This window comes from Aquarana catesbeiana, linkage group LG09, assembly GCF_042186555.1.
Source record: "Aquarana catesbeiana isolate 2022-GZ linkage group LG09, ASM4218655v1, whole genome shotgun sequence".
Taxonomy (NCBI): domain Eukaryota; kingdom Metazoa; phylum Chordata; class Amphibia; order Anura; family Ranidae; genus Aquarana; species Aquarana catesbeiana.
The window spans coordinates 202894841-202922321 of NC_133332.1; the positions used below are offsets into that span (position 1 = coordinate 202894841).

General features: G+C 44.1%; 1 protein-coding gene across 10 annotated transcripts in view; it reads right to left on the reverse strand.

Annotated features, from left to right (window-relative positions):
- The window catches only part of BRD3 (bromodomain containing 3), a 123631-nt gene that overhangs the window by 61391 nt on the left and 34759 nt on the right, over positions 1-27481 (reverse strand). For all 10 annotated transcript variants that reach the window (XM_073599584.1, XM_073599583.1, XM_073599582.1 and 7 more), the window contains 5 exons: positions 26091-26241; positions 21797-21949; positions 21061-21278; positions 19026-19397; positions 6408-6536 (listed from right to left, as the gene is read on the reverse strand). In XM_073599584.1, the coding sequence (XP_073455685.1) occupies positions 6408-6536; positions 19026-19397; positions 21061-21278; positions 21797-21949; positions 26091-26241 (1023 nt within the window). The remainder of the gene's footprint in view (positions 1-6407; positions 6537-19025; positions 19398-21060; positions 21279-21796; positions 21950-26090; positions 26242-27481) is intronic.

Consider the following 27481-nt stretch of genomic DNA (forward strand, 5'->3'; position numbering starts at 1 on the left):
TTATGAGTAACCTGAGGCAATATGCAGTTGAATCTTGATAGAAGTGTCAAGAAGTGAAGAAAAAAAATGAATGGTTTAGAAACGAACCTCCTCTCCTTTTGGAGACATTACCTAGGGACACTAGCAAAAAAATGACCAGTTACACTTACCGGTAACAATGTTTCTGGGAAGTCTTCCAGGACGGCACCCTGAGAGATGACTGGTCCACCTGACAGGAAACACAATCAAGATAGAGGTTAAAAAAACCCACCCTTCCCTGCGCTCCTCAGTTGTGAAAAAGTACTGACCCACACCAGTGCACGAAAGTGAAAAACACCTCCAATGTATAACTATATAATAAAATACAAACCAGGTGGGAAGTAGGCCTGCCGTCCTGGAAGACTTCCCAGAAACACAGTTACCGGTAAGTGTAACTGGTCATTTTCTCAAGTAGTCTTCCAGGACGGCACCCTGAGAGAAGAGCAAGTAGCTCAGGCCTACCTTAGGACGGGACAACAGCCTTAAGGACCTTTCTGCCGAAGGCCAGGTCCTGGGGTGACAGAAGTTCCACTCTGTAATGTTTCAGGAACGTGTTCTGACTTGACCAAGTTGCTGCTTTACAAATTTGTTCCGGCCCTTTCTGCCCAAGAGGTTGCCAGAGACCGTGTAGAGTGAGCTTTAAGATTAGCTGGGACTGTCTTATCTGTTTGTTCGTAAGCTATGGAAATAGCATGTCTGATCCATCCAGCAACAGTCGTCCTAGAGGCCTGCGCCCCTCTTCGAGTGCTACAAAAACTGACCAACAGATGCTGTGATTTTCTGAACTCTCTTACTCTCTCTAAGTAAAGCAACAGACATCTCCTGACATCTAAATGTATGAAAAGCCCTCTCCTTCTCATTCTGATGGTTGACACAGAAGGATGGTAAGATAATCTCCTGCGACCTATGGAAGCGAGAAGCCACCTTAGGAAGGTACAAAGGGTCCTGCCTGAGAATGACTCTGTCCTCCAATCGGCGAAAAAAAGGCTCCTTCATAGAAAGAGCATGCAAATCGCCCACCCTTCTGGCTGTACTAACAGCCAGAAGGAAGGCAGTCTTAAAAGAAAGCAATCTAACTGAAGACTGAGCCAACGGCTCAAAAGGTGCCCTGGTCAGGGCCTCTAAGACTAAAGATAAATCCCACGGTGGAAATGTATTCATTTGGACCGGGGAAAGTCTCTCTCTAGCCGTCAAAAATCTCTTCACCAAAGGATCTAGAGCCAATTATCCAGAAGCATAGACAAAGCTTCCACTTGAACCCTAAGGGTCTTGGTTGCCAAACCTCGATCTACTCCCTCCTGCAGGAAGTCTAAGATCACTGAAATATCCTTCTGAGAGGCCCCTCTCGCTTCACACCAACGGGAGAAGACCCCCCAGACCCTAGCATAAATACGTCTAGTCACTGGCTTTCTACTCAGGAACAGGGTGTCAATCACTCTCTCAAAGCACCCCTTGCTGCGCAGGCGCTCCCTCTCAAAAGCCAGGCCGTTAGCTTGAAAAATCCGGGGTTCGGATGGTAAAGAGGGCCCTGAAGCAGAAGATCCTGACATTCTGGAAGATGAAGCGGAGAGGTTACCGCCCAGTTCCACAGAGTGGGAAACCAGGTCCTCTTGGGCCACCAGGGGGCAATCAAGATCAGATTGCCCCTGGCCTAACTCAGTCTTTGAAGGATTCTCGGGATCAGGGCTAAGAGGGGAAAGGCATAGGCTAGACTGAAACCCCATTCCTGAGCTAATGCGTCCACCCCCTCGGACCCCTCCTCTCTGGAGAGGGAAAAGAATCTCCTGACTTTCCTGTTTGCCCTGCGGGCGAAGAGGTCTATCTCTGGCGTGCTAAGCTGCTGACACACAAGAGAGAACACCTCGGGGTTTAATTCCCATTCCCCCTGTCGGACTGTCTGCCGACTGAGGAAATCCGCTCTTATGTTGAAAACCCCCCTTATATGTACCGCAGAGATCGAGGGTATGCTTTGTTCTGCCCATTCCAGGATTTCCTGCGCCAACCTCATCAGTGAGAGAGACCGTGTACCCCCCCTGACGATTCAGGAAAGCCACCGTCATAGAATTGTCGGAGTGGATTTGTACCTCTCCCTCTGATTCTGCTCTCGAACGCTTTTAGAGCCTCTCTGACTGCTAGTAATTCCCTGAAATTGGAAGAAGCAGTACTTTGGAGTCTGTCCCATACACCCTGAGCCTGAAGCTCCTCTAGATGGGCCCCCCATCCCTAGGAGTTTGCATCAGTTGTTACCCTGACAGGCTGGAACCAAAGATGACCTGCCCCCAACTTCTGAGGGTTGAGCCACCAAAGCAGAGACTTCCTTACCTCTCGAGGGACGGAAACCGGAATGTCCAATGATTTTTTTTCCATCCCATGAGGAGAGCAGGAAGTTTTGAAGGGATCTGGAGTGGAGCTGGGCCCAAGGTACTGCAGGAATACATGAAGTCATGAGCCCTAGAAATCTCATGATCAGTCTTCGGGGGACTACCTCCTGAACTAAGATTGAGGACACCGAAAAGATCAGCGCTTCTACTCTCTCCTGTGGAAGGATCAGCTTTTGCGCCACTGAGTCCACCCACAGGCCCAGGTAGAGCTTGGTCTGAGATGGAGTCAGGGAGGACTTTTCACGACTGATCAACCATCCCAGGGACTCCAAGGTGGATATCACTTTGTCCAGATCCAGGAGAAGGGACTCCCTGGAGAGGTTGTAGACCATAAGGTCGTCTAGGTAGGGGATCAGAGAGATCCCCTGAAGGTGTAGGTAGGAGATGACCTCTGCTAGAATCTTTGTAAAGACTCTTGGGCTGGCTGCCAGCCCGAAGGGTAGGGCCCGAAGCTGCCAATGCTGGGAACCCTGATCTGTGCAAATAGCAAAACGGAGGAATGCCTGGTGTTCCGAAAGAATGGGAACATGCAGATATGCATCCTTCAGGTCTATGGTGGCCATAAAAACCTCCTTCATCAAATGCTTTCTGACCGTGTACACCGACTCCATGTGAAACTTCTTGTATCGCAGGAAAGTGTTTAATCTCTTTAGATTTAAAAATCAACCGGTACTTCCCGGATGGTTTTGTAACCACGAAGACATGGAAATAAAAACCCTGTCCTCGTTGATCCATCGGTACTGGGAGGATGACGTCCTGGTCTGCCAACTGTCCCACACTCTCTCTGAGACCTACCGCCTTTGGCCTCTCTCTGGGTAGGAAAGTTAGGAGAAAGGATTGGGGGGACCTTGAAGCAAACTCTAGTCTGTAGCCATCTCTTATCCATTGAAGGACAAGAGGACTCCGAGCGACCTGCTCCCACTGTGTGACAAATTGTGCAAGCCTCCCCCCTACTCTGGTGCTGGCATCACTTGGAATCCTTGTCTGCGGCTTTTGGGCCAGAGAAAAGGAGACCTCCTTTTTGTTTGCCTTTACCAATACCCCATTTCTTGCCCTCCTTACGGTCCTTAAAACGGTTGTTGACCTGGGGGCCTCGAAAAAATTTTTTACCCTTCTTAAGTTTCACAGGAAATTTCTTTCCTTTTTCCGTGGATCTGGAGAGGGTCTGGTCCAACCCTGCACCAAACAGGAGGGACCCCCTGAAAGGTAGACCACACAATCTTGTCTTGGAAGTGTGGTCTCCATCCCAAGTCTTAATCCATACGGTTCTTCTGGATGAATTAAGAAGAGCTGCCGTCTTTGTCGAAGTACGTACGGTCTCGACTGTAGCGTCCGCAAGAAAGGCAAACGCCTTACCAATTACTTCCAAGGAGTCCAACAGCTCTCTGGACTTGGAAGTACCTGCCACATGATCCATCAATTTATTAAACCACATATCCGTATTTCTGGCTATACAGGCTGATGCTAATGCTGGGCTTAACGCCGCCGCGTTGGCCTCCCAGGCTCTGCGCAAAAGGGTCTCAGACCTACGGTCCATTTGATCCCGAATGTTACCTGCGTCTTCCAAAGATAGATCTGATTGTTTAGACACTTGAGCTAAGGATTCGTCAAGTCTGGGTAATTTAAAAAACTTCTCATCCTCCTCCTCCTTGAAAGGGCACCTGCGCTTCCAGGTCTTAAATCTTAGAAGTTTCTTTTCTGGCTCTTTCCACTCTTAGAATAATGTCTTTGAGAGACTGGTGGATTGGCAAAACCCTGGACTGAGCTTTAGACAAACCCTGATACATCCTATCCTGGGCAGAAATCTGTGCCTCAGGTTCCTGGATTTCCTCTGAAGCATAAATTGCCTCTAGGAGGCCCTCCATATAATCTGTAGAAAAGATATGCCTGCCTGGTCTGGAGTGGAGTGTCCCTCTTCCTCCTGGCTATAATCTACGTCTTCCCCTTCCTCAAGGAGACTACGACTGGGGTCTTCCACCTCCTCCGCTTCCTCCACAGAGCCCTGAGAAGATGGCGGTCTCTGTGGTACAGTGCTTACCAGCCTACTACTTGTAGAAGCACTTCCCTGGGAGGATAAGCCCTCTCTGCTATCCTGCCTAGTATTCAGACTTGCCTGAAAGGCTTTGAGGGTGGACAGCATTTCAGACTGAACTGAGAGAAAATCTCTCATAACCTCTGAAGTCTCCTTCCCAGACAACTTCTGTATGCACTTGTAACAAAATGGCTTTGTGTGTTCTGCTGCCAATTTGTCATTGCAGTACCCACACTCTTGGACCGGGAAGGATTTTTGGACTTAGGTCTACTGGCAACACTCTGGGCAACCTCTGTCTCTAAAAGAAAAGAAGCCCATTTTAGCCAGTAAGGAAAACAGACCAAAGGTCCCCTGTGAGGGTAAGGCTAGGGGACCCACCCCCTCCATTACTTCCTCCAGCCCGGTAGACTCACCCCCAGTGGCCTCCAGAACGGCTGCTGAAGTAGACTCCTCTTGCTCCATATTGAAGCTAGCGAGTGGTGGACACCTGCTCCTTGCCCGATAATGCTGCCTCCTCTGAAAGGAATCCCCTCCTTTTTAGGTGCTTCTTGTAGTCCACCGTCAGAAAACCGAGCTGCGGGCTCCCTCTTCACGCTGCTCCGGACGCCGCCGCCATATTCCCGAGGCCTATAGGCCGGAAACCGCTCTAGCAATGGGCGCGCCGTGACCTCACTTCCTCCCATGAGAGGAAAGGCCAACCGCAAAATGGCGCCGGACGAAAAAACACACGCCGCCAGCGCCCGGAGGGGAGAGCATACGGACCTCTGTAACACCAGCACCGAACTGTCACATACCCGTCCATAGGAGGGGACCACTTGAACCTATGGGGAAGCAGAATAGAAGGCAAGTTCCAACCTCTTGACTCCGTCAGGTAAGGAGAAAGGGAGCAGGAATAGTGGTCCCTGGAGTTCTGGGGATCTCCCCTGTGCCCAGGGTCCTCCAGTTCTCAAGAGGGGCTCTTCGCCGCCCCCCCTGAGAAAGATAGGGGAAAACCCCCCAGGAAGGGCAAGCCCTACCAGACCCAGAGGCTTCTCAAACCTGCGGTCTAGCTCTCAGGAGGAGACTTCCAGCCCACGGCCTTAGGTCTATTAGCAGAAAAAAATAAACTGTTTCGCTGTGGGGAAACACAATCAAAAACTGAGGAGCACAGTGAGGGGCAGGGTTTTTTAACCTCTATCTTGATTGTGTTTCCTGTCAGGTGGACCAGTCATCTCTCAGGGTGCCGTCCTGGAAGACGACTTTTGCAACCGTCCAGTCATCTGAAGGTAGCCACATATAACCCACGGTCTATGACTAAAAGTGCCCTGTACTGTAGGATTAAGATAGCAATTTTACTGATTCTCAACTTCTGCAGGCTCCCTCCACACTGTAAGACTGGTCCCTGCAGCCTACTTTCCTCTATGCCCCAGTGGTCACAGGACTTCCAACATCATCAAGACCAATGCAGGGTCCATAGCCCTTTACTGGACATGAGGACACAAAAGGAACAGTCCACTGCTGAGACTTAGAGAAGCGCCAGCTGCTGCGAAACACGGGATGCAATTTGTACCCATCTTGAACTCTGTTTATCTGGCTCCATCCACCTTGTTCAGCCTGACACTGTACAGTGTGCAGAAATTTCATGCAACAAGATGCCATTATGTAATTTAAATTCCATATTTATTCACATGCAGCCTAGAACTTTATTCTCTGTATGGAGAAAGGCCCAGCTTAGCTAGTTAAGGAAAGCATGTCAATAACTGCTATGGGTAAAATGGATCAAATAAAGACATTCATATACAACAGGATCACAGGAATAAAGATAAATAATTCAAACAAAAAATACAGATCTCTCTTTATCAGGGTGGCATAAATTCTTGTGCTTGCAGATGGTGTAGTCATATTCGCTAACCTTACTATCTGTAAAAGGCTGAGACATATAGCATAATATGCAGCAGTGTTGGAGCAGTCTATTAGTGTGTTTGCATACTAATCACCTGCAATTTCCTGGCCATGGCGACTACCTCATGGTCAGGTGGGTTATACTTGTAACAGTTTGAGAACATTAACCGTATATCGGCAGCAAAAGCCTGAGCATCTTGATATTCCCGGGCATCCATTTTTTTCTGCAATGAGAGACAAAGTAAACATTGTGAGGTTACACCAGCTGGTGAGATAATATATAAATTATTAGTCTTGTTAATATTTTGAGTGGTTTCTAAAAAAGGAAACAAACATACTTCTCCACACAGAATCCAGACCTCAAGCTGCAAGATCAATTGGCAGCGGTCCGATGTCCCCTGCTGAGTATGAGATGGAACTCTACAATCAGCAATGTTTATACTCCCAGCTGATTGGACAGCTTTCGCTCAAACTTAGTAAAGGAGAGATGGTCGTTACCACACACCCAGAGGTGGTTATTCTCTGCAGCACAGAGAAGAGGATACTGGACTGGTGATGGGGCTCTATTACAAAGAAATTACATTTTAAGATGTGTTTATTTGCCAAGACTTCAATTATTCAGCCAGAGGCTTGGAAATGAATGAAGCCAGGCAAATTGCAGCTTCAGGAGGTCAGTAAAACAGTCTCTTTAGTAGAAACCTATTCATATGGGAACATGGAGGCTATCAGAAAATGATACACAAAATTAAAATCTAAACCCGAAAGCAAAAATGTAATATATTACAGCTTACCAAAGCTAGTGATCAAATCTAGTGTGAACGAGAGGGTTGAGACAAACCATTTAACGCTGATAAGGGTGCTTACAATGGTCAGCTTTTAATCATTAATGCTAAATCTTTATCCCAAAAGGACAAACATGTTGCTGCAACTGCCTTAAAATTGTCATTGACTGCAAGCGCTGATCGGATGTTGGTTTTCCAGCATGCCTGTTCGATAAAAGCCAGTTGTTACACCAGATTCGGTCAGACAAGCTGCTGTACACACGGTCCAAATGTCAGCCGGTTTCTGCTGAACCGGCTGATATTCAGCCTGTGTGTACCAGCCTTTACACTTCCATCTGGAGTACACAATACAATAGTGGGGTTGCTCACTCTGAACATCCTCCATTCAGAAAACTACTTGCATCCTTTTCACAGAATGCAAGGTGTTCTGTGATTGAGGGAGGAACAAGAGCAACCTGATATCATGGGTTTGCTCCAGCCAGAAGTCTAAGTCTCAGCACCAGATGCTCAGTGCTTACTGTACAGGCTGAATGAAAAGAAGAGTTTTCCCAAACACAGCTTTAATGCATTACATCTTTTGTTACTGTGACTGTAAAAAGGAAAACCAGAGCAACAGTTACAGTTTCCTGTCAAAAATCTTTCATACACTGAACTTTGTGGAACACACACACACAGTCTATACATACATACACACATCAACAATTTTACAGGATACAGAACAGCATGTATTTTTTTCCCTTTAGAAAAGTACATTTTAAATAAAATAACACATCTGATTGACAAAAATGACCACTGAGCATTGAGACCAGAGTAAGCTAGAAAAAAAACAAAAAAAAAAAAAAAAAAAACACGTTGAACAATAGTAATTCAACAAACCTTAAAATGGTTGTAAAATGTCTCCAGGTTTTTCACCTTAATGCATTCTATGCATTAAGGTGAACAACCTTCTGTGCTGCAGCAGCCCCCAGAGCTCCCCATTTTTCTTACCTGAGCCCGTCCGTTCCAGCGATGTGCATGAGCCCAGCGACTCCAGCCCCTTTCTCTGTCCACATGGGATAGATTAATAGCAGCAGGAGCCATCGGCTCCCGCTGCTGTCAATCCAGTGACATGGGAGTGGGGCCAAGTCCTGCTGTCTGTGGCAATAGATGCAACAGCGGGACTTGTGAGGGTGCCCCCACGGAAAGGGGCTCTCTGTGGGGGCACCCGATGAAGAGGAGGAGCCAGGAGGGTCAGCAGGGCACCCCAGAAGAGGAGGATTGGGGCTGTTCTGTGCAAAACCCTTGCACAAAGCAGGTAAGTATAACATGTTTATTATTAAAAAAACAAAACAAAAAAAAAAAAAAAACACCTTTATAATCACTTTAACTACATAGGTTTTAAGCAGAAGAAGAATTTCTACATACCTGTAATTCCATATCTTGGTTTACATTACATAACACAGGGGGAGTGTATTTATACACCATTAGCTATAGACATGTACCAACAGAAAATTGGGACACTGGTAAAGCCTATAGGAGGAGGACCTGCCCCGGCAGGCACTTCCCTTATACCCTTATCCCACTTAATGAGTGCTCCATTTTGGAACAAGGATCAGCAGGGGGTGGTCTATGTCCTGTACTGTACTCCAAGATATGGAATTTACAGTCAAGTCAAAATTCCTTCCAATGTGACATTAACAAGGTAATAGTGAAAAAAAGCGTTATAAAATAGTTTCACATAAGTAATCTTCAGGCCAAAAATGATCTAATTGTACAGTACAGGACACAGGCAGTGTATTCATACACCATCCCCAAGCAATGAATAGAAGAAAGGGCAGAACTGTGCCAACAAACCCAAATAACAAGGGTCAGAAAACCCAACCTCGATTACCGCTGTGAGAATCTTGTGGACAAAAAGTTGGATCTGCAATTAAGTTAAAGCTTAAGGTGGTATTAGCCCAAAACCAAAAATGTAATATGTTGCAGCTTACCAATTGGTAAACGTGGTGGCTGCATTCATTTAAGCCCCCCCCCCCCCCCCCCCCGTTTTTACCTGGTGATCTGGCCAGTAACACCCCCTCCTGTAATATAGTGCCCCCAATCTGAATTAAGAGGCATCTTTGGTCAGTAGCACTGTTAGTCTGAGGAAGGGGAGTGTTAGATGTATTAGCAGATTTAGATACACTAAAGTTACACAAGCAGTGACAGCAACAGTTATTTTTCCTTTTGGGATAAAGGTTTTACGTGAATACTTTAAATAAAAGTTGATGAATTTAAGTACCCCTGTCTGTGGAAATGGTTTGTCTTAACACTCTACTACATCTGCAAAAGAGCTTGTTCTGTTGAAAAACAACCTACTTACTGGCTGGATCACCAGATGAAAATAAAGGAAAGAAAGCCTGAAAAAGAAAATTAATGAAGACATTGCATCTAAGAACTGGTAAGCTGCAATATGTTTGCGTTTGGTTTTATTATTGCTTTAAAGTGATTGTAAAGTCTTGTTTTGCTTTCTATAAAAATAACAATCATGTTATACTTGCCTACTCTATTGCAGTGGTTTTGCACAGAGCAGCCTGGATCCTCCTCTTCATGGGCCCCTATCTCCTGCTGAGTGCCCCCACAGAAAGCAGCTTGCTATGAGGGCACCCAAGCCGAGCTGCAGCTCCATGTGTCCATGTGATTGGCTGACTGAGTGACAGCAGTGGGAGCCAATGGCGCCGCTGCTGTGTCCCAGCCAATTAGGAGGATGGGTCCCGGACAGCCGAGACACTCGTGGACATCGCTGGCCAGAGATGAGGCTCAGGTAAGTATTAGGAGGGCCGAGGGGGGCTGCTGCACACATATAATGCATAAAGATAAAAAATATTCTGACTTTACAACCCCTTTAACTCCAGGTTTCAGTGAATTTTACTAACACATGCAGCAGATGTGAAAGCTGTATAAATTGTATGTAGCATTAGCTACATACAGTATACAATGTTGTGTTCCAGCAGCAGGATAGAACTTCCCATTCTGGAACAAAGTCAAGTTGAGCTGAGCGCTGCTTAACCATTCGCAGGCGGCTTTGTACTTTATAAATTAATACAAGGCTTCCTCTGACTGGCTGAGGTAAAGAGGCATACAGATGACATCATGATCTCCACCTGAGCCAGACTCAATTTTGTTCCGAAAGCAGAACGGGAAGTTCCCTTCCCCCTACTGGAAACACAGCGATGTATACTGTATTTATGCCACATACGGTTTATACTGCGCACGCAACCACTGCATGTGTTAGTGAAGAAAATATTATATAAATATATATAAAAATAATTAGACCATCTTGGTTCAAAGAACTATTTAAAAAATGATGAAAACCTGGAATTAGGTTTAAAAGCCAGAGACTAAGAAGCAGGATGAAATAGAAGGCCTTGAGATAGCAGACCTGTCATATGCTATAAGCTGGAGTATGTCTGTGGACCAGGTTTTTCTGAGCCCAGTTTGGTACAATTAGAATCACCATTTTCCGCTCTTGCTCTACATTTCCATGAACAGACAAGGTAGGATTCTAACTGGAAGGAAGACCTAAATTATCATTAAGTGAGACCAGAGGATTATTAAGGCATCTGGGGGGAGAGAATGAGGATTGCTGGTTTTGGCAACAGAGGTAGTTAATTCTTAAGGCTAGGATGTCCACATCTGGGACCCCACATTTTTTGCATACTCAATTGAAGATATCCAGATGAAGGCCCATTTTTTCCTTATCCACGCAATGGCAGCAGAGATGATACGCTTTCCAGTTTTCCACTTCTGGGATGTGGACCACAGTCAATGAGATGAGCTGGTTCGCTTTGTTTAAGGCAGTCAGACTTCTTGTGCCCCTTTGATAGCTGATGTAGGCCACCGCTGTGGCATTGCCTGACTGCACCTTGAATGGGTCCAGTGCTACAGGGTTACCCCGACTGTTCTGAGCTCCAGGATTTTTGTAGGGAGCATTGCTGACACCGTTCCTTGGATTGTTAGGGTTTGGAACAACCCTCCTCAGCCTCAGAGAGAGATGCGTAATTTGTTTACTGTGAAAGGGAAGGAAGGACTTCCCTGCTGTTAGGCAATTCCTGTCTTGGCAGGACAGGAGCATGGGTAAAATCTAGAGAAGGAGCCTGCTTTTTTTAGGTTGAAAAGATGTTGTTAAGTTATAGAGCTCTTGAATGGAATTGAGCAAATGCCTCAAAGGCGGTTACCATTAGAGCTGAAAATTGCATGGAGAATCCCATTGTAGGATGTCTTTTGGATCTAAATTTTTGAGCATGTGCTCTTAGAGAAAGAACTTTCTTTTCTAGAACAAAGACTTTTGCTTAGGATGTGTCCAGGGCCAGATCCAAGTATTCCAGGGGAAGAGAGGGCTGGATTTACTAAAATGAATCACCCAGCCAAAAGGATGATGCATCTGAATTGTCTTGTGAAGAATTTTCTGATGGCTGCAAGGGGCAGGAGCCTTTTAAAAGAAGGTCGCCTAGATAGCCTGTAAGTTGGATACTCTGAGTCCTGAGAAGGGCAAGTAGAGGTGATAAGATCTTTGCGAACACTGGGGAGCAGAGGATAGGCCAAAGGGCAGTTGAACGAACTAGAAAACCTGGCTGTTCAGAGATACTGGGTATTTTCCAGGTCTTAGAGAGGCAATTACTGATCTTACGGACTCCATGTGAAACTTTGGAATTTGAAGGAATTTGCCGAGGACTTTTAAATCCAGAATAAGAAAAATACCTATTACACTTTGGTACAGTGAACAGGTTTAAGTAGAACCCTTTGAACCTGTCTTGTGGTGATACTGGCACAATGACTCCCTGGGACAAAAAGTGGTTCAGGGCATTCTGCAAATTTAGTTGTCCTTGGGCATTTTACGGTTGATCTGAACGAAGAAAGTAGTGAAACTACCGATAGAACCCACAGGTTTGGAACATCTGTGACCCAGAGAGAGAGGCAAAACTATAACAGACATGGGAATGAGAGAGCCCCTTTATTCTTTAGAGAATTTTGAGGAAGGGTGGTTTTTGTGGGCCAAGCAGTGAACCGAAAGAAAGAACTGAACTTAAAGTTGAAGCTTGGTTAGAGTGAACAGGTGCTCTGCGTTTAGAGGAGCTAGGGCCCCCCTTCCACCGTTGAAGTAAAACCTTCCCCACCTGTGACTTTTTGATGAGGTCGTCAGGCGTCTTACCAAACAACAATCTTTTGCAGGCAGCTTCAGCTGTCCAAGCTTTCATCCATAAGATTCTGCACATGGGAGTGGAGATTAGAGCCATTCTGGAGATTTGTCCACACAAAAAAGCAGAGCATAACGCAATTGTTGTAACTGCTCCGTAACAGCACGATTCTAAAATACTAGGTCATGTTGGTTGTTCTTTTGTCCTAGTCCAGTTAGCTGCAGTTTGACATATTGTAATTGCAGCAAGAGCTGGTTGCAGGTGAAGAGAACCTTTAAGAGCATCTCAAACTTTCTATCGGCAGAATCTTGTTAAAAAAAAAAAAAAGAAGAGGAACCTCCTTTAATTGGTACAGTAAAAGGTCTGTTTAGGACAGACAGTAGGATTGACCATAGGAATAAACCCTATCTTTGCAAACTCTGAAACACTTAATAGAGAACAGCAAAGATTTGGGGGGGGGGGGGGGGGGGGGGTGAAAAAGCATTTTGGAGTGGTCCAGTAGCCTGCACATTCAATCAGTTCACGAACAAGGATTTTTGCAGAATTTTGCAGGTCTCCCTGTACCCTAAGATGCATGGAGAGATGGAGTATCCAGTCTTTACAATGCCAAGGCTTCTGCAGACAGAAGCAATGAGCTTTTTAATGTTGGGTAGCAAGCTGCTTGAAATTCCCTATTCAATATAGTGACAAACCGAGGAAAGAAGAATCTTCCGCAGTTTCCACCAATAGTACCTCAATATCCTCTTAATTTTCTTTTCTACGTTCCCATCCCCTTCTAATACAAGCATATCGGGATCTGACTCAAGCTGAGAAACAGAAGCAGAAGAGAAATTACCTTTTTAGACCATACACAAAGGCGGCTGTATTAAGGCCCTTCTCTTTCCAAAGAAATGTGACAAAGAAGCAGTAAAATCTGCTTTAGTCAAATAGAAAACTTGTTGCATGCATGAAACCGAGCTAGAATTGGATATGGAGGCCAGTGTTGGAACCGGTTCTTGCTCTAGTGCAAGGGACACATTGTCAGACTGAATTTGAGTGTTGAGAGCCTTCAGCAGACCGAATGTTTGCCTGCAATTTTGTACTGACTCACTTTCGCCTGGTTTCCACTGGAGTTCCACCACATGTAAGCATGTCAAGTAAGGAGTATGCAGTAAGCCCAGTGTAGACTTATAAGTGCTCTAGCCAGAAGTGGTAAAGTGTATGACCAGCAGCATCATGCAATATCGAGTCATCAACCTGACAGTAAGCAAAGTAAAGTAAATTTACGAACATAGCCCCATTTTCACAGCATCACAGCATGGGGTGTGGATATTGCTCCCAAGGTTTTACGGAGTTTGGGCCAATCCTGTCTATGTTGACATTAGAAGACAGTGAGGGGTAGACTGAAGAAACTGAAGATAAAATAATGAAAAATAATAAGCTAGCTAAGATGATGATCTTTCCTGTGAAGGAGAAAAGATCCTTCACCTTCAGACACTAGCACAAAACTGAGGACTCAAAAAAAAGAGGTTAGGGATATAGGGGAAGGCACCCAGGGAGCTCGTTCCCCAACAGCTTTGCCAATGTTCAATCACCTGAAGGTACACATCTATAAACACGTGCCTGCGTCCTGTACTGTCCAACATTTATACACCATCAGCACGGTCTCCTACTTAGGGCTAAAACAACTAATCGATTAATCAACAACAAATTGATTATGAAAATAGTTGTCAACTTTTTTCATAATCAATTGGCCAGCCGATTAGTTGGCCTGCATACAGAATGCAACAACATGCTGCTGCTACTAAACATCTTAGGCCTGGTTCACACCTATGCGGTATTTGCAGAAACGCACTACAGTTCATTTAACATGGCTTCCTACAGGACACGTTCACATCTATACTTTTTTCAGCCGCTGCGTATTTGGAAAGGAAATTACTTCTTTCAACGCAAAGCGGTGCTTTTTTTGGTTCAATAGACTTCAATGGAGAAGCTACAGAAAGGTATGTATGTGCATTTTTGCAGCAATTTGTGTTTTTTAACCTGCCTAACAACAAATTGGCCAAAAAAAAGCATAACCGGCTGACTCTCCTTTGCTCCTCTGACAGATGCAGCAGGAGGGGCCAAGAATCCCCCGTTGATATAAGTCAAGAGGAGGAGAGGAGGAGGAGAGGAGGAGGAGAGGAGGAAAAATCCGGCCAGGTGATCGCAGATCTCGGCTATGAAATGAGGCATTTACAGCATTTTGTTTTCTATAAATCAGACACTGTAAGAGGAGACAGCTCTGATGCATAAATGTTACAGTTATTCAAGCAGCAGGAGTGGAGGAGACGGGCACTGTCACTAGCTGGAGGAGGACACAGGAGGAGACAGATGGCAGGGCTGCGAATGACGGAGGCACATAAACTGACCACAGTGTCAGGGCTCAGCAACCATGATGAACCATGGTCAATTCACAGGGGGGAGGGTAGAAACTGGCAGGATTAGCAAGGTTTTTTTAGGTGTTACATGGGGCCAAATGACAGCACAAGCACTGTGCTGTATACCATGCTTTAAAGTGGTTGTAAACCCATCCAAAAAAAGAAAAACCCCGCAAGACAAAAGGCATAATGAGCTAGTATGCATCAATGACTAAGCAACCATGATGTTGTGAAACGCATCAGCCGTTTGTCCTGCTTCTGTTGTCACATGAATTTTGACCATTCATTAAAATAAAGGCTTTTATCGGGGGCGGCTGTCCAAAATCGATTTCTTTAATATGCATTGCACACTAGCTCATTATGAAATACTTACCTCAGATAGAAGCTAGTGCAGGGGTCCCCATACATCGCTGTGACCGGCGACATATCTCCAGTATGTTAATTCCGGGTTTGCGGGCTCCGGCGCTGTAGTAGGCCGGAGCGGCGATGACGTCATTCCCTGCGTGCGGGAGCTGCAGGTCACGGCACATCAGCTGATGTATCGGCGCGAACGAGCCGTTTCTTCAGTGCGCATATGCCGAAAACGTCGGCACATGCTGATACAGTGGATATCTCCTAAACCTTGCAGGTTTAGGAGATATCCACGGTACCTACAGGTAAGCCTTATCATAGGCTGACCCATAGTGAAAAGTGGTTTGTAAGGGTTTACAACCACTTTAAAAAGGAGCAGGATCCATTTTTTTTTTTTTTTGGTCTTTAAGATAATGTTAGGCCTGAAGATCACTTGTAACTATTTCTTGGCACTTTTATTCCACTTTAACTTTATTTATATCACATTGGGGACCAAAAGTCCCCTACGTGATATAATGTATTTGTGACAGGTTCTCTTTAATGAGACATCGGAGGCGAGAATTTTTTTTTCAGTTTAGGTCTTGCATAGGTGTCATATTTATGACACTCAGAACCGGCAACAAGCCAGGAGAGGAAAACTTACAAGAAGATAGGGTTTGCAGTTGCACAGCATCAACAAAGCATATCTCCTGGTTTAGGGGTGACTTTAAGAAGGATATCTAGCCAACTTGGACTATAGCAGGGACAGTTCAGTCTCAGGGGTTCTGTACAACAGTCCAGGTCACAAAAGTGGTTCTTAAGCCCGAAGGTTGTTTTTTTTTTTTTTTTACCTTAATGTATGTCTATGCATGAAGATTAAAAAAAACTTTCCGAGTCACAAAATCTCCCCCAGACCCTCTTAAACTTACCTGAGCCCAGTCCCCATCGAGTGCTGTTCATGAGATCAGAGGCTCTCCCAGCTCTGTCCGACCTCACTGGGTAGATTGATAGCAGGAGGAGCCACTGACTCCCTCTGCTGTCATTTAAATCCAACGAGGCAGTGGTGGGGGGTGGGGGGGAGCCACTCTATCTGTGTTAATAGACACAGACAGAGCGGCTCAAGAGCGAGCCTGCACAAGCGGCCTGATAGAAAGCAGCATTCTATGGGGGCACCCAAGAGGGGCCAAAGCGATAGCAGGGGACACAAAAAGAGTAGGCTCTGGGTTGCTCTGTGCAAAACCATTGCACAGAGCAGGTAAGTATGACATGTTTGTTGTTTTATTAGAAAAAAAACAAACAAAGCTTTAATATTACTAAGGCCTCTTGCACACTGCAGCTTAAAAAAAGCTCAGTACGGCTTTATTTTTTTACTGAGCTAAAATACAGCCCATTCATTGTAATGTGCCTATGCAGTTAAAAAAATGAAAAAAAAAAAAAAATCTTTTTTGGTCAGCAATTTATGCCTCATGCATGCAAATGCCCATTTACATATGGTGCAGAACGAGAACGCGAGAATCTGTTTTCGCGCATTTTCGCAAAAATGCCCGAGTGCATGCAAAAATACGCGAATGCATATAAACGAAAAAACTTCTGAAAAAGTAGATGTTTAAACAGGAGTATCATGTGCAAGAGGCCTAACACTGCTTGGTAGGGCATTTGCTGTGATCTTTACTTCGGCCATTTCTACATACCCTGTTTTCCCCGAAAATAAGACCTAGCGTGATTGTCGGTGATGGCTGCAATATACGCCCTACCCTCCAAATAAACCCTCGTTAAAGTCCTTGTAGGTCTTATTTTCAGGCAAGGGCTTATTTTCGGGGAAACAGGGTAGGGCTTATTTGGGGGGTAGGGCTTATATTGCAGCCATCACTGACAATCACGCTAGGTCTTATTTTCGGGGAAACAGGGTATATAAACAAGAGGGGAAATTGCTGTGCTAAACCAAATTAAAGCTGCTAACACCAAAACCAACAAAGTCCACGTAAATAAAATATAAAAAAGTGTAGCGCTAGGGATGACACCATATAGGTGTGTATAAGTGAATATTGATTAGAAGTACTATAAACACAAATCAACAAAAATATATAATAACCAAAACATATAAAAGTCAAATAACTACGTGAAGAAGTGTGAGAAAACTTCATAGGGCACGTGTCCAATGAAAGGAATGTGGTTAATTCCTCAATGGCAAATAAAATGGTTCGATCAAAGAGGTAGCTGTAGGCACATTCAAAACGGGATAAGCATTCGTCTGATGGAAAATTGTAGATAAATACTTCTTACCAGACAAGGTGGACCCACCTGTCATACGGGTCAATCGGGCTTTTACCGGCCGAGACCAGGTGGTCATCGGAGGAACCAACTCTGATGCAAATAGAATCTGTAGAGGAATTGCTCTGGATGCAGGCGTTCGATCAATCAACAGGAGTGGATTCCCGGTGTGGCACAAACAGATATCTGCAGCTCAAAGGGATCCTCAGCGCAGATGTTCTCTGGATTTCAAAAGTAAGCACCAGAAACCAGCGACCAAGTGATACATTATCGCATTGGAACCATAATGCAAAAAAAGAAAAAAGGCTCCATATGGTGCAGCTCCTAGTTGAAGGCCATTAGGTCGAAACGCATCAGTTTTGATCCCCACATTGCTTTTTCTTTTTATTTTGCTGGTGATCAGATTTTATGCAGTCATCTGTAACGGATGTTTGTACATTTTTATCGAGATTAAATATCTTTAAATTTTATGACCTGCACTATATAGAGCCTTTTTTCATTTTTTGCATAATGGTTCCAATGCAATAATCTACCACTTGGTTGCTGGTTTCTGGTGCTTACTTTTGAGATCCAAAGAACATCCACTTTCAGGATCCCTTTGAGTTCCGGATATGTGGTTGTGCCACACCGAGATCCACTCCTGTTGATTGATCGAACGCCTGCATCCAGAGCAATTCCTCTACAGGTTCTATCTATATCAGAGTTGGTTCCTCCGATGACCATCTGGCCTCGGCTGGTATAAGCCCGATTGACCCACTGTCGTATGACAGGTGGGTCCACCTTGTCTGGTAAGAAGTTTTTATTTACAGTTTTCCATCAGACGAATGCTTATCCCGTTTTGAATGTGCCTACAGCTACCTCTTTGATCACACCATTTTATTTGCCACTGAGGAATTAACTACAGTCTTTTCATTGGACACATGCCCTATGAAGTCTTCTCACACTTTTTCACTTAGTGATTGGACTTTTTATGTTTTGGTTATTATATATTTTTGTTAATTTTTTATATCTACATATAACACCAGACAGCATTTTATTCTATTATACACTGCTGCACAATAAAATGAGATCTGAATGTTGCCTTGATGAATGAATAAGCCTGAGTGTAGCAGCTATGTTCTCGAACTGCAGCATGCAATCACAGCAACATGAAAAACACCACAACCCTTATTGCTAGCTTCCAGAGATCTTTGTCATTTTTTGATTGAAAAAATTACTTCATAAAATTGAATGATCCACACAGATTTGCCACTGTTTCAATGACTGGCACTGGGGAAGAAGATTGAAAATAGCTTTCCTAGCACTGTGGTGTTTTTTACCAAATTCAAAAGCAGTTTTAATTTATTAGCTCAAACCCAAGAAAACAAAACCATGAATGGCAGATTGACTCCCAGGCTATAGTTTTTTTTTTTTTTTTTACTTTCAAATGACAGCTGTTAAAAAGACTTCAAAATTGTCATGGGTGGTATTAACATTATGTTGGGCATACATATAGCAATGTTTAGACAATTCAATAAAAAAAAACAACCCGGTCAAGCAATACTATAGCAAGCAACGGGATGTTTCTGCATTTGCATTCAGCATTTTTGCAACTGGACTGCAAAAATAAGATTTTTATGGGGAAAAAAAAAAAAACTCTAAAACTGAGCTTAGATTTCCACTTGTATGGCTAGCTTTAGGGTACAATTTCATCCTCCTATTTAGAACACAACAAAAAAGGAAACCAGTTATTTTGGTTAAAATCTCCAGCAAGAGTGGGTATATGGTGCATGTACCTTAACAGTACTGAGATCCATGGGATGTTTGATGATATCATGATAGTCATGCAGCTCCAAGGCCTCCGCATCAACCGGTTTGTAGAAGGGCCAGGCATATGCGGCATGTTTCTTGGACAGCATCTCTTTCAGGATACTGTCACAGTATTTGAGGTGCTCTGTCAATCTGCCTTTCTTGCCAGCATTCTGCTGGATTTCTCCTTCCTCCAAGTCCTTCTTTGGTGCCTTAATTGGGCGCCCAGTGCTCTCTCGTCTGTTGGCCACTTTTGCTTGCTTGGGATCGGACAAGGGGACAGGCGACTCACTGCGGCTGGCGGTTATGGCAGATGTGGTGGGAGTGGTGGTGTCTGCTTTCCTCTTTACCCCTTTTTTCTGGAAGAAAGAGAAATAAGTAGAGTATGACTCTGATTTCAGGCACGTGGTATCCCCTATACACAAGAATCCCGAAGATTTAGCAAATGTCACCAAAACACTGGGGAAGTTAAAGTTCTGTAAATTGAAACCACCTTCACTTTTTTTTGAATGGTGATTAAAATTAAAGATGAAGCTTCATGTCCAACACAGCTCTTTCAGATACTTTGGATTATGTGGTCCTATGTTATCAGAATATTGTACAGCCACCTTTGTAATGTACAGGAAAATAGTAGAAATGTATCCAGTCATACAACAAAAGCTCATTGTCCACTTTTCTCAACCAAGACTTAGACTAGGTTCACAGCAATGCAGCTGCACTTGATATGTTTTTTCCTGGCACGTTTTGCAGTGCATTTTGAGTTTTTTAACCCTCGTTTTTTTTAATGCGTTTTGCATGCAGTTTTCATGCGTTTTACGTTTTCTCTTTAAAAACACACTGTACATTGTTGGTTGCTAAGGAGTGGGCTGGAAAGCCGGCCGCTGCATCCTTAACATTAATCATTAGCTGTCAGCGGGGTCCCCTGCTGACAGCTGAATGTATAAAAAAAAATTTTGTGGGGTTGGGGTGGGGAGGGTTGCCGGTACTGGGGGTGTGTGAGCAACCAAATGCTTTCACCTGACAGCCAGTAATCTGCCTGTCAGTTTCACACACAATCCTGATGGCTGCAGCCACTGGATTGTGTGCGATACCCCCCCCGCTGTCAGGTCCATACGACGTACGGACTTGGCAGCGAAAGGGTTAAGATAAAAAGCCTTCTATGTGCAGCAGCCCCCCTCTGCCCCTCTAATACTTACCTGAGGTCCCTCTAGATCCAGTGATGTTGCAGGAGTGCCCGGGACTCCCCTCCTCAAGGGCCATTGTCTCCCGCTGCTGTCAAAGTCAGTCAGCCAATAAGTAGAGAAAGGGGGCGGGTCCGGGCCGCGGGTGAGTGCCTAAATTGACACAGGAAGCTGTGGCTCAGCTTGGGTGCCGCCATAACAAACTGCTTGCTGTGGGGGCACTCAACAGGAGGGAGGGGCCAGGAGCACCAAAGAGGGACCCGAGAAGAGGACGATCAGGGCTGCTCTGTGCAAAACCACTGCACAGAGCAGGCAAGTATGACATGTTAGCAACTGTGTCACCTCTTTATAACTACACACAACCCCTATCTTCTTGATAGCAGCATGCATACAATGTTAAGGGAGGTGCAAATATACTTGGGGTTCAGTCTGACTACTTTACCTATGGCATAAGCCCCCCTGGCCTAAAACCAGTACCAGAGGCTGCTGAATGAAAACTCTTGTCTTATTTAGGGACAGGTAGCCTCTACTCAACAACCAGTGAAGATTCAGAATACAAACAGAAAAGCAGAGTTCAAACACACAACAATTCAGTGTAAACCAAGTCCTGGGGTAAAATCCCGATCTATAGTCCAATAAAAGTAATGGGTAGAAGTTTTGCAACTTCAAATGAGGCAAAGGTAACTACAGCTGAAAGACGCAGAAAAATTCAGAAAGGAGCACTGCCATCAATTTAAGAAGAGTGTCTGCGTATGAGGCAAGAGGGTTTCTGTGGCATAAGAATATCCAGTACAGGACAAAAGCAGCAATCACAAGTCAGTTATTTCTAATTTTATATTACCTTAACAACAGGGGCGGGTGGCGGGACTACTGATGCTACTGGAACTGGGGCAGCTGCAGGAGGCTGCGGTGCTGTAGTGGTAGCCGAAGGGTTGACATTAGCCGTTATGGTTGGCACAGGAGTCGCAGCGATCACTGGAGTCTGAGAAACTACAGGGGCAATATTTGTAAGCTGAACTGTTGGGCTCACGGTGGAGACGGAGGAGGCTTGCGCTGCAGCTATAAATAAAATAGTTTAAAAATGTCACTCTTTTGTACAAACGGATTTTGCTAAAACTAATGACACTTCTACCAAGTAAATAAATTACAGTTTGTGCCAACTAATCCTAGCTTCTACACAAGGCTGTGGGATAATGCATATGAAGGTCACAATAACATTTAAGAAAATGCAAAAATATATTTACACAAAATAAACACTGTTACAGACTGAAATATCCAAAAGTGATGAACAGTGTAAGGAGTTGTTTTACAAAATACATCTGACATCCTGTATATGGCAACTCTCATTCAGGAACATCCTTAAGCCTAAAATGGGAACAGCCAGCATGGCACACCTGTATAAAGGCTACCATTTAATTCAGGTGTGCGAACTGTGATTGCAATTGTAAAGTCTTTCACACAATGTTATTTCTTTGTAATATTTTAGGGGTTTATGTTTTTTTGCCATTAAACAAGCATCCTCCTCTAAATCATTCCGTAAAACTGTGACTGCATTCAGAATTAAGCGGTTAGGTGACCTTTGTAACGATCCCGTCGCCTTTCCACGGGTGGATCAGCTCGTCTTCCGGAACTACGCTCCACTACGACTGGTTTGGGAGAGCTGCGCTCCACTACGACTGGTTTGGGAGATGGAGGTTTTTTCTCAACAGGTTTTTCTTGTTCTGTGATTACTGGACAAAAAAAAAGTGATCTTGTTAAAAGGGACACTATCATTCATTGACTGGCACAGAAAAAAAAAAAAAACACATTACATTTTACTTTTTTGTTTTTGTTTTGGATAGAATGGAGAAGGAAGGATTTGAAACCTTGTTAGTTACACAAATAGTGTTTTCTTTTGGTGGTATTCAGTCACCACTGGGTTTGTTAGGTCTTTTTTCTTTTTAAATTGCAAAAAAAACAAACATTTTGAAAAAAAATTCAGATAAAAGATATTATTTTCTAATTTGTTATAAAACATATCCAATAAAAGAAAATTTCTTCATAAATTTTGGCCAAAATGTATTTTGCTACAGATCTTTGGTAAAAAAAAAAAATATCACAATAAGTGTATATTAATTGGTTTGTGAAAGTTATAGCGTCTACAAACTATTGTATATATTTAAACATTGATCAATCCTGATGGACCATTTCATTTCTTGAAGCTTTTAAAATGCTAGGACCAAACACCCCCCCAAATTACCTTTTTTTTGGAAAGCAGACAGTCTAAGGTATTTAGGCAAAAGGCCAGTTTTTTTAAGTAATAATTTGTCACAATTTTTTGTAAAATTAAGAAATTGAATAAAATGTTTTTTTTTTGTTTGTTTGTTTTTTTAACATACTGTGCAGTGCAGCATCATATGCAGGACAGCCACCAGAAATTACCCACTTAGTGCCTTACCCAGCTTTAGGCCAGTGCCCCCTGAGGCCTGAATGCGAATATTCCCCAGGGCCCGCCCACTGGCCATCCCACCATGTCCTTTGGTGCACCCACTTTTATTTTAACACTCTTATCCCAAGGTATCCCCCATCCCTGCCCAGAATCATCCATCCCTCTCCACAATGTATCCCCATAACCACCCAGAATCATCCACCCCTCTCTACAATGTATCCCCAACCCCGTCCAGAATCCTCCATCCCTCTCTACAATGTATCCCCATCCCCGCCCAGAATCACCCATCCCTCTCCACAATGTATCCTCACCCAGAATCATCCACCCCTCTCTATAATGTATCCCCTTCCCCACCCAGAATCATCCATCCCTCTCCACAATGTATCCCCATCCCCGCTCAGAATCATCAATCCCTCTTCGGGATGCGGATAATTCTGGGCGGGGATGGGGATACATTGTGGAGAGGGATGGATGATTCTGGGTGGGGATGAGGATGATGGAGCTACATTAAGAAAATTGAGGAGGATGATTCTGGGTGGGCATGAGAGTTACATTGTGAAGAGAGTCTCCACAACGTAACTCTCATCCCCACCCAAAATCGTCCTCATCAATTTTCACCGGTAACCAGTAAGTAACCTAGCAGCAGAAGGCTCTGCCTCAGCAGGGAAGGAAGCAAAGCATGCTGGTGCGAGTGCTGGATCACCTTCGGGTGGGGACACAGGGAGGAGGAATAGGGTGGCTGCTTGGGTTTGTGTAATTCTCTATTGCTAGCGTCGCGTGGGCAAGCGGCTGCCTGCTGTGCTAACAGTTTCATTCATTATGCTGCTGTATGGGGGTGCCAGCCGGGCTCCTTACAAGTGTATTGCCTGTGCCCACCTGATGGTGGCCCTGATCATATGACTGGTGAGGGGGTGATCAGGGACACTGACTGGTGACAGCATGTTAAAAAAATAAATACATTTTTCATTCAATTTTTAAAAAAGAAATTTGTATTTTTTTTTTTTTACATACTTTGCAGTTGCAATGATAATCATTGTAAAAGCAATGTTTTCAACGGTCATGAATGGGTTACATTAATGACAACTGTGATTATTACTGATCTGTGATTGGCTACAGTTAATCACATGGTACCGAGTGTCGTGATTGGCCCAGGTACCATGTGACAGCTGTGGGCCAAATCACAGCATAGGAAACACAGCCGTTCTGAATGAATTCATTCATAACCGCTTTGTTGACATTGCAGATCCCGGTAATCATATGATCACAATCTGCAGTGTCTGGTTAACACACACAAAAGAGAACGCACTTGTGGGAGTACATATAACTACAATATACTGTAAGTGCATAAATATAGGCTGATTTGTACACAATTTAGCAAAAAAAGAATTTACATTCTTGATCTCATTTGAAACCAATGTTACATTTAATAGTGTCCCTTAAATACGGGAGTCGGCAACCCGTCGATCGCAGGCTACCTGTTGACCACGGGTAGGTGACATGAAGACCGGGAACAGGTCCTGCACCGCTGACAATAGCCTCCTACTGCTAGCTGCCAGTCCTCTATCCGTCCTCCACCTCGTCTTCAGTCCTTCTCTCCGCCGCGCCTTCGGTCTCTCTCTCTCCCCCACCCCAGCCTGCTCCGCCGCTGTCATCAGGGAACAGCAGAGAGCGAGAGGCAGCACAGCTCAGGACAGAGGGTGGGGGGGGAGAAGCTGGCCAAATTATCTTTTCTAGTTAACCCTCAGGTAATTGGTTGCTAGGTCCCAAGCAACCAATCACCAGATTGTTAATATGAAAAGTCACTCGGCCAGCTCCTGCTTCCAGCCCCCTGTCCAGAACTGTGCCGCCTCTCGGTCTCATGTGCTCACAGGGATCTGTTCTGGGCAGGACCACCCCCATAGCAGTGTCCTCTACCACACTTCACATTACCATCCCCCCCCCCCCATCCCTGCAGTCTGAGCGCAATGCACCCCTGATCACTGCAGTCTAAGCGCAACGTACTCTTGAACCCTGCATTCTGAGCATAACACACTCCCAAACCCTGCACGCTCTTGTAATACTTTTTTTTATATCCACTGAATTTACAATCTACATTTGGGGTTAATGTATTATCACCCACAGTTGATCACAAAGGCAGTGCGTTTTGAACACAGTGCAGGAAACACATGGAACATGCCTTTCTGGCACCACATTCTGGTTTGAACCAGCCCTAACAGGACACTGTGCCCGGTGATCTTTGACTTCATCAGTGTTGTTCAAGTAGATTTCCATCTCTCTAAGGTTGCCTACCCCTGCTTTAATGTAATAGTGGCCCTTTAACAAAACATTGATTAATCCATAGAATGCCAAAGCTCTAAAGTAGTGACAAACGGAATGAAGTAACTGCATCACCCAGAGTAACTATCATGTACTACTTTAGCTAACCCCTGCATGAGATAAATAAATAAAAGACAGCTGCCATTGACTTGTTACAGGTGTAAGATTTTCCTTTCATGCATTTTATATTGGGTGAAACCGATGGAGGGTGGAAAAACAACACTACAGATCCTGCCACTTGTGGACAAAAGATTGCCAGAATCATACAGAAAACATCAGAACCCATAGAAACAGAGGCTTTAAATCCTTGGCTGTTTGTGTTTTAAAAATGTATGCATTATAAATACAAATTTTTGACAAGGTGTATGAGTGGTATAGTGTGCCAAATTCAATGGAACAAGCAATTCTTGCTCAAACTGCTTTTGAAGGCATTCTATAGGTGACATATCTGTGTGGTTTACCACTAAACTAAATAAAGCATTTCTTATACGCTGCGTATATGTGGTGCACAATTGTGCTACCATAGCCTTGATTAAACCAAGCCTATATAAAACTCTGCTCTAGCGGCAAACAGGGGATGCTACAGTAATATTACTATTGCAAACAAGAAAAGTTCATTCTAATGATGGAACTGAAGGAGCAGAGTAAGAACATTAATACATAACACAGAATAAAATTTAGACATCCCTTTCAAAGACAAACCTTGCTATTATCCAACAAGATTATGTGTACCAACAGTATACAATTTAACACTGGTATGGTAAATCTTCCAAATTGATGAAATACTTAAAGCGATATTAAAGTCTTGGGGTTTTATATGTTTAAAAATAACAGCCCAGATCCTGCTCTTCTCGGGTCCCCCGCTGGCACTCCTGGCCCCTCCTTCCGGCTAAATGCCCCTACAGCAAGCCATTTACTATAGGGGCACCCAAGCCGAGCCGCTGCTCTATGTGTCCATTCATCCATTTAAACCACCATAATTAAAGGTTTACTAGACTCCCGTTAGCAGCACTACAGACTTCACCAGAGATTACACGTTGCATAGACATTAAAGATTAAGATCTTTAAGATTAAAGATCACCAATTGATACCAAGGTCCAATAATTTAGTTCCTGCCAGGACATTACCTGGCGTTTGTGCTGCTGGTGGGGTTGGCTTCTTCCCTTTGCCTTTCGGAGCTGGGGGCAATAATTCTACCTCCTCTTGGGGCATCTGCGCCACTTTTTGCAGGAATATCTTCTCTAAGGCCTGGGCCATTAACACAATGTCGTCTGTGGACTGAGAAAGATGAGACGGTTATGGACAATTATCAATCTGTAACATGGAGAGCCTCAATAAGCAAAGTGTGTGTTAACCATAGGAACCACATTTCTCCTTCATTCTCTATAGGCGCTTGCTGCATGACAAATAGAATCTAAATTAATGTTACTGGTAAACATACTTTTCCTTCATTCTGATAAAAGGGACTGAAATGGTCACAGAGGTTTTTAGGCTCAGCACATGCTGAAAGCCTGAAATTTTTAAATGATTTGCCATTTACAAAACTGAAAAGAGAAGCTAAAAATATAAAAAAAAAAGTTTAGTGAATTTCTGGAAGCATTTCTACATCACACAAAAGTATAGCCACTTGAAAAACTGGACACAGATTTGCTACCTTGATACACGGTGGAAGGGTGAACACCTAAAATGGTCTTTATTGCTGTTTGCCCCTTGTAGGACAGGTGAGGGTCCATCTATTTCCTGTGTGGTCGCAGGCCTAAAGGCAGAGCAAACCTGCAAGCAATTAGAAGTTCAGACCTCGCCCCACTCAACTAAAAAAAGTAGGGCTCAACACCAGAATCCAAGAACTTTTCTGACTCGAATTAACCCTTCCCCCTAACCCTTTAGGCCATCAAAATCCAGCAAATTGGTAGTATGGTGGTGTAATATTCATGAGCGTAGCTATAGACAGTATATGACAACACTAACAGAAATGTCCACACTGAATGCAGACTGTGTTGACAACATGACCTATAGTCAGGACTACGCTGAGCTATTTCATACATTTGTTTCTTTAGCTGCTAAATGTGGGAGCAAGACCTATAATACCCCTGCTGGCAGCACATTGGTGAACAAGGCTGATGCTCTTACACACATGGGGCTTAAGTCTCCAGTGACCCAAAACCTCCACCACCCTTTGTGTGAGAGTAGAATTCTGGTTCCACAATGTATTTGCTGCAGCACTTAGCAGCTAGGGAAAAAAAAAAAAAAACTAACAAACAGCATATTTATTACTGTATATGCATCCTGACTGCATTACAGTAAAAATATAAAATGTTTAATTGGGCTTTAAAGCCCAATTGCTACAAAGGCCCTTGTCAAAATATTACAAGCTGGTCCTGTACAATTATTTATATAGATCAGTGGTTCTCAACTCCTGTTCTCAGGACCCACTAACAGGCCAGGTTTACAAGATAACTGAAATACATCACAGGTGGTATCATTTGCTGCTCAGTGATTGCAGTATTCTAGTCTGCAT